Source organism: Sorghum bicolor, chromosome 6, assembly GCF_000003195.3.
Source record: "Sorghum bicolor cultivar BTx623 chromosome 6, Sorghum_bicolor_NCBIv3, whole genome shotgun sequence".
NCBI lineage: Eukaryota > Viridiplantae > Streptophyta > Magnoliopsida > Poales > Poaceae > Sorghum > Sorghum bicolor.
In genome coordinates this window covers 43,948,842-43,960,647 of record NC_012875.2, presented here as the reverse complement: position 1 = coordinate 43,960,647, position 11,806 = coordinate 43,948,842, and the positions used below count along the sequence as shown (strand labels likewise).

The 11,806-nt window shown below is 50.1% G+C and overlaps 1 protein-coding gene across 1 annotated transcript; it reads left to right on the top strand.

Annotated features, from left to right (window-relative positions):
• Window positions 8,395–10,472, top strand: LOC8077581 (E3 ubiquitin-protein ligase PUB23). The gene has a single exon (XM_021462818.1). The coding sequence runs from the start codon at window positions 8,856–8,858 to the stop codon at window positions 10,242–10,244; it is 1,389 nt and encodes a 462-aa protein (XP_021318493.1). The 5' UTR covers window positions 8,395–8,855; the 3' UTR covers window positions 10,245–10,472.

Genomic DNA, 11,806 nt, shown 5'->3' with positions numbered 1-11,806 from the left:
CTTTGACTCTTTGTTTTTATAATTTTTTATCAAAAAGTGTTATATGTATATTTTTATGAAAGTATTTTTCAAGATATATGGTTTTCACATTTCCAAACACAACAATTTAAAAGTTATTCATAATTTATATTCTCGATGTTTGACCTAAACCTTGTCCAAAATAACTTTCTTTATAGATATGGATGGAGTATATATCTGTTGCATTGGGAATATATGCATATATGCCTATTTATAAAAACAATATAGGTCTATCTTAAATCACATTTATTATGAGAAAATACAATGTAAAATTGACTAATTTTTACCTTAATTCAATCCAAGACATTTGAACTGAGGTGGATATAAGAGCAACGAGACAAGTCCTCGGCTTTTGGACAGCTTCAGCCAACCAACCAAGATATAGTAATAGTAAGAATCTCATATGATAACTTGATAAGGTGTCTAATAAGGTCAGTCTCAATGGCCTGTTTCAATATACTGTTTCCAAAACAAATCTGCTGACAGGGCATCAATGAAACGAATAATGAAACAACCTCTACAATGCGTGAGTTTCACCTTGACGTTTCCTAGGCTGAGCAAAACATTTAATTACTGCAAAATGATTGGATCACATGCAAGATGGTGAAACGATTTAGCCCTCAGTGGGGATTTCATCTCGTTTCACCGCGTGGGAAACAACGCCCGCGGGGTTTCACTATAGTGAAACTACTTCTTTCTCTCTCCTCTTCGTTTCATGCAAAAAGTGTAATTTTGCTGACATGGCGCTCTAATAAATGTACATGACATCCTGATGAAACCCCCACTGAGGCTGGCCTAAGGCCAGTCTCAATGGATAGTGTCACTGCACGGTTTCACATACCAACACGTTATCAAGATTGAAATAAAACCATCTATGAAATAACCCAGCAATAAAGCATTTTACTTTGTTATTTCCGAGGCTAAGCAAAACATTTAATTGCTGCAAAATGATTGGATCATATACAAGATGGTGAAACAATCTGGCCCTCAGTGGGGATTTCATCCCGTTTCACCGCGTGGGAAACAATACCTACGGTCCTTCTCTCTCCTCTTCGTTTTATGCAAAAAAGTACAGTTTTACTAACATGACGCTCAAATAAATATACATATCATCTTGGTAAAACCCTCACTAAAACTGCCCTAACAACACCTTTTTAGGATTCAGAGAACGAAAAAACTATTTCGCTAGCTATTATCTCGTCGCTAGTCACGCTCAAGAAACGAGGTGGGATGGGCTCTCCTGTTGGCGCATGAGGAATCTTTGCATGCAGGCTGCTTTCACCGATAAGAGAGAAGTTGAAGAAAATAAAGAAGATTAAAATTAGGTCTCCCCATGATGACATGTGTGCAGACCCCGACCTCATCCACGATCAGAAGCTGATGGCCATTCCGGAGCCTCTGCCGGAGCACGACGGCGGTCCGCCGCTGTTCCTGAGGCCCTGGGAGATCATTCACGACGAGGTTCCGGCGCTGCGCTACTTGGTCAGAATTAGGCTCGTCGAGTTCCAGGATTGGCACACTCCACCACCGTCCTCGGACGATGAGGCCCCTTTCGGCGAGGGTGGGGACTCCGACAGTGGTGATAGCAATTTCAACGGCTACCATCCAGGCTACGAGCCGGATGACGGCAATGGCGGTGGCCGGCGACCGCGAACCACCAGTTTCGGCGGGGCTACCGATCCGCGTCTGGGACCGGGGTCCGGACCTGCGTGTCGGCCATGTGGAAGAGCAATCCAGGTCGGGGAAGTGATGTGCCCTGAGGTGCTGTCAACAGTGACCTCCCCCTGTCACCTTTTCGGTAGCAGGATTGCCGCCCTGGGCCAGCCGCGCCCATGCCTGGACGTGCTCGCTCTGGTCGAGGCGCCGCGCGCACCACGGTCGGAGTGCACGGGCTCCCAGAAGGTCGCAACACGTGGCACTGGTGCTGACCTAGAGCTGTGGTCCCCTGGCTCACCCTCTTCTGTCACCTCGAGGCCAGAACCTATGCTCGATGAATCCTCCCTTTGCACGCCGCTGCCGCACCAGGAGGACAGTCTACGCACGCCACACTCCATTGAGGCTTGGCCTTGCGTGCGGGACAGCTGGTTCGCAGGTCTTGGGCTGGTCGGAGCTGCGCTGGACTTCGAACCGGAGTTGCTTCTGGGCCGCATCAAGCTAACCTATGATGATAGCTATCTCACAAATTCTGCTGAAGCTGATTGCCTTCCTAGGCTTCAAGCCGTCGACACCCACCTGTTCGACGAATATTCAACTGGTGGGGCCATGGAAACCGATGTTGATGCTGTGACGTTGGTTGAGGAAGCTGACGTTGCAGCACAGGAAGCAACACATAACGCTGCTGTAACTCCTGAGGTCGACGCTGGATCAGCTGATGCGGACGAGTCCGACGGTCCCGGGGGGTCCGGCCAACCTCAGACTGACCTGGCACGAACTCAGCCAGCAGCCCAGAGCTTTCTCAGCCACTTCAAGAAGCCACTGCCTAAATCGATACTCACAACACCGTTACTCCGGGTGACCAGACAGTCAAGGACGAGGGACGACTCTGAGGTAGTCCCAAAACGGAGCGCCAGGCTTGCCGCCAAGAGCGGTTACAGGGAACCAAAGCCGGAAGCACAAGCAAGGAGGGTCATGATGAGGCGCCTTGGCTATGACACGCACACGAACAAACCTGATGAAGCCTCATTTGATGAATTCCAAGAGCTCTTCGCGCTTCCCCTAAGCCCGTCAAAGAGGGAGGCCATGGACCTTCTCTTTCCGCAGCGACGAAGCTTGGCGATCAATGCCACGGAAGCTTAGGCCCCTCGCTCGGTCTTAGGTAGCAATTGTTCTGTTTTATCATGTTGCCATCTAATGTAATCTTCTGGAACGTACGTGGACTAAACATGAGAGCCCCGTCGTTCGGTCGTCCGTGAGCTCCTTCTAAGGGAGCGAGCAGCTGTAATTGGCATGGTCGAGACCAAGATCGCTGATCTGTCTCCCGCCATGACACGTGAACTAATGCCAGCCATGTTTGACTATGTTTTGCTGCAGTCCGCTGGGGCATCAGGGTGCATTATTGTCGCATGGCACACCGAGGCCTGGTCCTCAGCCAATCAATCCACGGGACAGTTCTCGGCCTCGGTGCGCCTAGAGCCGGTGGACACGACATTGGTGCCTTGGTCGCTCACCGTTGTCTACGGCCCAGTCGACGAAACACTCAAGCATGATTTCCTCCAGGAACTGAGGACGGTCCGGGATGCTGCCCTAGAGCCCCTTCTGATATGTGGTGATTTTAACATGATTTACCAAGCTCGGGACAAAAGCAACAACCGTCTAAACCTTCGAGCCATGCGCGACTTCTGTCGCGCCCTCGACGCAATGCAGGTGGATGAGCTGGTTCTCCACGGTCGTTTATACACCTGGAGCAATGAGAGGAGACAGCCCATGCTTGAACGTATCGATCGGGCTTTCGCAACGACATCATGGCTTCAGGCGTTCCCCTGCCATCACCTACGGTCGCTCTCCTCTCAGTGCTCTGATCACGCGCCTCTGCTACTTAATCTGCAGCATAACTCTTGGGCCTAGCCCAGGTTCCGCTTTGAAGGCTTCTGTGCGCGGCTACCTGGGTTCCAAGAGATAGTCGCGCAAGCTTGGGCTGTGCCGGTCGGAGGGGTCGATGCTTGCAGGGCCTTAGATATCAAATTCAGACTAATCGCCAAGGCCCTCAAGAACTGGAGCCGGGAGCACGTTGGGAGTGTAAGACTTCAGCTTTTTATGGCAAAAGAACTCATCGCTCAGCTGGATGTTGCGCAGGAGCGCCGTCTTCTGTCCAATGAAGAGTGCTCAATGCGGCGAGACCTAAAGCGCAGGTGCCCGGGCCTGGCTTCAATGGCCCGCACAATTGCGCGTCACAGATCGCGTATTCGATTTCTGGAAGAAGGGGACGCCAACACGAAATTTTTTCATCTCCAGGCATGTCATAGAGCAAGGAAAAATTACATTGCGGCTGTGCAACACAATGGGGTTTGGTTCTCTGATGATGAAGCAAAATCTGACCTCATTTTTGACTACTACAACAACATTCTAGGCACACCCTTTCTCCGTGAACATACACTCAACCTAGATGATCTATTACCCAATCTGGACCTATCGGGGTTGGATGCCTGCTTCACTGAGGATGAAATCTGGGCAACTGTTAAAGACCTCCCCTTAGACCGAGCTCCGGGGCCCGATGGCTTCACTGGATTATTTTACAAGGTCATCTGGGAAACGATCAAGGTGGATATAATTCATGCATTCAACGCATTATGGTCGCTTGATGCTAGAAGTTTTTATCTTCTCAATGATGCTCTCATGGTCCTCATCCGTAAAACACACTCACCGGTCGGTCTCAAGGACTATAGGCCAATCAGTCTGATGCATAGCTTCAGTAAGTTGTTTGCCAAATGCTTGGCACGGAGATTGGCGCCGAAGCTGGAACACATGGTTGCAGCTAACCAGAGTGCATTCATCAAGAACAGATCTATACATGACAATTTCAGAAGTGTGCAGCTGGCATGTTGGTGGCTAAATGCAAAGCATTTCCCATCGGTTCTAATCAAGGTCGACATTGCAAAGGCCTTTGACTCGGTCGCCTGGCCTATCCTCTTGGAAGTTCTGCAACACATCAGGTTTCCCAGGAGATGGACAGATTGGATATCAATGCTCTTGTCAACGGCAAGCACGAAGGTACTCGTTAACGGCAGACCCGGAAGAAGGATTGCACATGCTAGAGGGCTCAGGCAAGGGGATCCTATCTCCCCAATGCTGTTTGTTCTTGTAATGGAAGCCCTAAACTCTCTTTTACGTGAGGCCGATCGTCAGGGGGTCCTTGCCCCACTACCCGGGAATTCAATTGTGCATCGCACTTCTCTTTATGCCGATGACCTGGTCGTGCTGGTTTCACCGTCGGCTGAGGACCTCACAAATTTACAACAGATCCTCACTCTTTTCGCTGGAGCTTCAGGATTAGTCACCAATGTAGACAAATGTGCGGCCACGCCGATCCATTGCTCTGAGGACGAGATTGCCCAACTCATGCAAGTCTTCCCATGCGTCCTGGCACCGTTCCCCTGCAAGTACCTGGGCGTCCCGCTATCACTAGGGAGGCTGCGGCGCGCTGACGAACAGGCTCTGATTGACAGTGTCGCGGTAAGAATTCCGACATGGAAGTCCGGGCTTCTCACAAATGCCGGAAGAGTTCTGCTCACCAAAGTGACCCTGTCAGCCATACCTGTGCATGTAAGCATTGCATGTTGCCTCTCCAGCTGGGCCATTTCTCAGATAGATAAGCGACGCCGTGCGTTTCTCTGGTCCGGCAATGACACAGTTTCTGGTGGCAAATGCCGGCTGGCCTGGGAGACGGTATGTAGACCCACTTACCTTGGAGGGCTAGGCGTCCTGGATCTACGCTACTTCGGCTACGCCCTACGGCTCCGGTGGGAGTGGCTACGCCGAGCTGAGCCGCAATGCTGCTGGGTGAACTTACCAGCGCGCCTGGAGAACACGGTCGCGACAATGGCTGCTGTGAGCATGGTCGTGCGCCTTGGAGATGGCGAAACTGGCGCCTTTTGGTCTGACAGCTGGCTACCGGCTGGACCGTTGTGCCGCCACGCGCCACACTTGTTCAGAGCACCGGTCGAAAAAGAACTATTAAGGATGCACTGACGCACAATAGATGAGTAAATGACATTAGGGGAGCTCTAACAACACAGGTTCTATGTCAATATTTGCAGGTCTAGGAGATGTTGCCAGGGGACACTCTCGACCCTCTGCAATCTGATCGTTTCGTTTGGAGATGGTCCGCGGATGGCACATACTCGGCGTCATCGGCTTACAGGGCATTCTTCGCTGGTTCCACTGCCCTGTTGGGCGCCCGGGAGCTCTGGAAGGCGCGGCCTCCGCCGCGCGTCAAGTTCTTCGCGTGGCTGGCGCTGCACAACCGACTTTGGACAGCCGATCGTCGAAGGAGACATGGTCTGCAAACGTCCGATACCTGCGCCCTTTGTGACCAAGCGCCTGAGACTGCGCAGCATCTGTTGCTTGGCTGTGTTATCACTAGGACGCTTTGGGCAGCAATGCTTCTCCCACTGGGATTGCAGTCTTGCGTTTCAGAACATAGTGAGTCCGTGGCTTCCTGGTGGCTGCGGCAGCGCGCTCGACTGGACAGTTCTGCCAGGCCAATGTTCGATTCCATTTTTCTGCTACTGTCCTGGATCGTTTGGAAGAAAAGGAACGAGATCACCTTCAGTAGAGGACTACCTAGAAGCACCACGCAACAATTCATGGTAGTGGAGGCTGAGGCGGAGGATTGGGTTTCTATTGGCTACCAAAGCTTTGCGGTGCCATCGGCTCTCTAGTCGCTGCAAAATGTTGTTTTGTAACACTTTTCTTTGACTTCCAGTAGCGTAGGTTTCCTTCCTTGCTTGTTTTGGCTTCTCGCCGCTGCAGCAAGTCTCTTGTAACACTTGGTTACTCCACTTCTTAATGAAAAACGGCCTAATCACCCGATCTAGAAAAAAAACACATGTGTCATATAGCATTTCTGAAAAATATAAATAGCTAGCGACAGGCTATTTTCATTGAGGACGCCCTTACCAGTTTGTGAATTGCAAAAGATCAAAATAATGCCCGATCCCTGATGGAGTTCATAGAAACATCTTTTTTACTTGTTTATATATATACCGTTGTTTATATGCCCGATGGAGCAATTAATAATACGTACTTCTATCACCAAACAAATGAAATAGCTAATGGAATTGTGAACAATTAACATCCAGGTTTCGTAATCCAGCCAAACGTAGCCTACATATACGACTATTCGTGCTTTTCTAAATTTATTTGTGATGGTGCACACAGTACAATGTTTCAACTACTCACTGGTGGTGATCAGCGGTACATAAACAACGACGTAGGTAGCAGTCTAACGACGAGTCGTCGACGACCATGCATACATTTCTACTTTTTCTATAACGGAACAATTGCTAAGACCTGACCAGGTTAGGTTAATCCGATCGATGACAATGACGATGGCATGGCGCAAGTTGGAACGGAACTGTGATAGATAATCCACTACATGTGGTAAAATAACTGATAGAGTATTTGCTGCTAAGCCGGCGAGATCGATCATATATATGGCACGTGACGTTTATATATGCTAAAATAACACAGAGACTAACGAACGCTAGGTCCATTGCGTTGAAATGTGAGATGGGTCAAATGCCTACCAGATGTGTGGGCTCCTCGAAAAAGACGTAACTGTTAGTACGTTGCTCCTTTCCCCGAAACACTGTCCACAAAATAATATTACCAAGGATACATTATTGGATTTATGTTATACTATAGTATATTGGCACTCGTGTAGTGTTTTAGGGATTGTTTGATACATGGCTAGTTATTGGTAGTTAAGCTAAAATTTGGTTCGATTTATCTATGGTTGGCTAGCTAGCTGACTAACTAGTTGAAAACCTAGCTTAAAAAATTAGTCCTATTAGCACTCATAATTGGATACACTAGAACTAATTTTAAGCTAGCTACAATTAGCTCGCTAACAATTAGCTCATGAATAAGAAATTAGCTAGCTAACACATCCTAAGTTACCACGTACGTGAATCCAATTAACTCTATTTTGGTTGTTACACACCACCCATATTATTTATATGTCCAACTTGTAGGAAAAGAAAAGAAATAAAGCAACATAGTCCCTCTATTCAAATTAGTTGTCATTCTAGTGTTCTTCTAAGTCAAATATTTCTATTTCGATCATTAGCTCCAATAAATTCTTAGTATAGTTTAACAATGTGCGAATTGTATATTTTCACATTGTGAATCTAAAAACATAAAAATTATCATGTTAAACTATAAATTTCTAAAAAATGATGGTCAAAAGGTATAGAAATGTTTGTGTTTTGAAAAAAGATAAAATATGTCAACTAATATGAAACACACAAAAAAAAAATGAAGAGTCTTGTCTCTAGGTATTATTAAGGGGTACCCGATGGGTCCACACTCTTGTTTTTTTTTTCGTTCTGTATTTCTTTCTTTGAATGAAATCCAAATAACTGATTGGATGAATTTTGCTGTGTCGACCCGATGACCCAGAGAAACTGCAGGCATTTTGTGTCAACCCCAACCATGAACTGCACAGGCATTAATTCGGTACGCATTATTGTACAATTGAACACTGAAGCTTGAAAATTTTCCGAGCTGATCAGCAGCTGACGCCAGAAACTGTCAAAGGCAGCGAGGCGAAGCCATGATGAGTCGAGTGAAGGAAGAGTCGACGGCCGACGGGTAGGCCCAGACAATAAAAAAACCAGCAGCAAGGTCAAAGGCGCGGAACATTTCGTGGTCCGTGCTCGCGCCCTCGCGGTGGCCGCCCCGCGCCGTCCGGCAACCATGTACGACCCGCCGGTGGACCTCCGCTGTCCGCTCCGATCCCGCTCCGCCATCGGTGATCCCATTCCCTCCCCTATTAATTTCGCTTCCCGCGCGGCCGCCATATTTTTTCTCTTCCACACCAACCAGAGAGCTCTGCGCTGGATCAACCACCACCTGCGTCAAACCACCACTGGCACTGCACCAAGACCGGCACCCACTTGCTGGCCGTGATCGTGAACCTCGCGGCTCATCTCTCATCTTCTTCCTCTCCTGTATAAAAGCTTCTTCGTCCCCCGTCTCATTCTGCTCCAGAACCTTCCCCATTTGGACCACAGGCTTGATTCTCCCTCTCCCACTTCGAGCCTAGCTTTCTAGCTACCTTCATGCGTAGATAGTAGGTGCGCAGGAAAACGTGTCCACACGCGCAAGGGTAACGATCCATGGAGCGGTCGCCGGCGCCGGCTCCGGTGGAGGTGCCCAAGTTCTTCGTGTGCCCGATCTCGCTGGAGGTCATGCGGGACCCGGTGACGCTGTCGTCGGGGATCACCTACGACCGAGACAGCATCGAGCGCTGGGTGTTCACCGACGGGCACGGCGACTGCCCCGTCACCAAGCTGCCGCTGGGCGCCGACGACCTGGAGCCCACGCCCAACCACACGCTCCGGCGGCTCATCCAGTCCTGGTGCGCCGCGCACGCCGTCGAGCGGTTCCCGACCCCGCGCCCGCCCGTCGACGCCGACCGCGTCGCCGCGATCGTGGATGGCGCCAAGAAGAAGGGTAGTGGTGGACCTGGTGGTGGCCAGGGCCAGCAGGAGCTGATGGCCGCGCTCAGGGAGCTCGCGGACATCGTCGGCGAGAGCGACCGCAACCGGCGCTGCGTCGAGGGCGTGCCGGAAGCCGTGGAGTTCCTCGTGTCCGTCGTCAAGAAACACGCCGCTACCACGTCGTCGTCGTCGTCCAAGCCTCTCCTCGGCGGATGCGGATCCCAATCCCATTCCCAAGAGGAATCGACGTGCGGTGGCGTGCCGGGCTCGCCCAAGGCGTGCTCGCCGGAGGAGGCGGCTCTGAGCATCTTGCATTCTCTAAAGCTCTCAGAGGCGAGCCTGAAGAGAGTCCTGGACAGCAGCGACGACTTCGTGGACGCCTTGGCGTCCGTGCTGCGGCGCTGGCCGAGCTACCGGGCGCGCACGTACGCGATGCACCTGCTCAAGGCGGCGCTGTCGGCCATGCAGCCCTCGCGGCTGAGCTCGACGGCGAGCACCGAGCTGGTCGAGGGCGTGGTGAAGGTGGTGGCGGACAGGACGCTGTCGCCCAAGGCCATCAAGGTGGCGCTCCACGTGCTCTGCCGGCTCTGCCCGTGGGGCCGGAACCGCATCAAGGCCGTCGAGGCCGGCGCCGTGGCGGCGCTCGTGGAGCTGCTCCTCGGCGACGGGTGCGGTGCCGGCGGTGGCAGGAGCAACGGCAAGCGGGCGTGGGAGCTCGCGGCGGTTGCCATCGACCATCTCTGCGGCTGCGCGGAAGGGCGGTTGGAGCTCGTGGCCCACCCGGCAGGGCTGGCGGTTGTTGCGAGAGCCGCGACGCGGCTGTCCGCCACGGCCACCGAGAGCGCGGTGCGCGCGCTGCACGCGGTGGCCAGGCACTCCGCGACCCCCGCGGTGCTGCAGGAGATGCTCGCCGTCGGAGTGGTGGCGAGGCTGCTGTACCTGGTGCAGGCCGGCGCCGCCGGCGACCGGCCGAGGGAGAGGGCGAGGGAGATGCTCAAGATGCACGCCAGAGTTTGGAGGGGCTCGCCGTGCTTGGCGGCGCACATGGCATCCTACCCTTGCTGATATCGCATGCCGGCATGCCGCAGCCGACCAAGATCGGTCATCATTTGGTGACAATTCTCACGGTCGATCTAGTCTGTTTGCTCGTCGTCTCATATCGTATCATACGTAGAGACTCGGCAAAACCTTTTGCTTTGCTCATTTTTGCATGTAAAGATTGTATTCTTAGCTAGACCGGGATCTATCAGGTTTGATATGTAATTAAGTTCCCCAAGATGGGGTTGGGATAAAGAGATACGTTAGTACGGTAATGTAGAGATTTTGGAAGAACAAGCAACACTATTAATTTTCGCCTCCAAGTTTTGAAATAAAAATTCAGGTGTGGGGAGCAATACCCCCTTGACATATATATATATTTTTTAAAGAAACTATGTTGATCTTTTTTTTCTGAATGCATGATCAAGTAATCATTGTCCTAATGATTTGATAAATATTAATAGCATGTATATTCATGTCATATTTAGTACGTTGGCTTACGAGCGAGTTGACAAATCAATCATATAAGTGAGAAGAAATCTGGCATCTACATTAAGGGGGTGTTTGGAACTGTTCAGCTCCACGTTTTTCAGCTCTGCTCCACGTTTTTTAGCCAAACGGTTTCAGCTCCACGCACTCAGTTCGAGGAAAAAGAGTGGAGTTGTGAGAGCACCTAAAGAGGTACTCCACAAACTCCAGTTTTTGGTGGAGCTGCTCCATGGTGGAGTTTATGGAGCAGAGTTTGTGGAGCAGTCCCAAACACCCCCTAAAATTTAGCAGCATGACAGTTTGGGAGAATATTGTGTAGTTGACTTTGACCCTAGAAATTTCTAGAACAAGTTATGAGCATCTATTCGTTTGGCTGAAAAGATATAACTGAAAGTATTGTTTGCTAATTTATTGTGAGAAAAAAATTGTTGAATGGCTGACTGATTTGGGTGATAAGCTCACCTAGATCAAATTTGGGAAGCATTGAGTAGTGTTTTTTTTTTTGCGAGACCCAGTTAGAGTCGCAGACCAGCAAATCTTGAGATTAACAAAGTCACCACAGACGACTTGCTATCGACGGACACGTCGCCTACCACTGAAAGCATAGCGCCATTAAAACCTAAAATAAATGCATAAAAATACAAGCACTCATGTCAAGTCGGGGACTTGAACTTTCAGAGGTCATGCTAAGGTTTGCCATGAGTGAGGTTCAAAGACTAAAAGCTATTTTCCATGGACCAGATGGCGGCTAGTATATACCACAGGAAGCTGGTTATTAACTTATGATGTCGTCATGTTTTTTTTGTGAGATATTAAAGGACCACGATGGAGGACGTGGAGCAAGGAGGAAGAGCAATAGCCACAATGCTTCTATTTGCTTGTTGCCGATGAGGAAATAAAGAGGCGGGATTCATGGGATACCAATTTTCACGTTTACAATTTATGGTCGAAATTGAGACGACCAAGAATAGCAACGAAAACGGGATTCATGGGATATAAAAAATGATCCAATTCAAATGGAAACATGTTGATAACGATTGAAACCTGAAAAAGACAACAGGATTGCTAACACAAAACCAAGAAACATGACTTCACATGCT

Bases quoted from the DNA above. Each gene is read 5' to 3' on its own strand.
- LOC8077581 (XM_021462818.1), top strand. From the start codon at position 8,856: ATGGAGCGGTCGCCGGCGCCGGCTCCGGTGGAGGTGCCCAAGTTCTTC.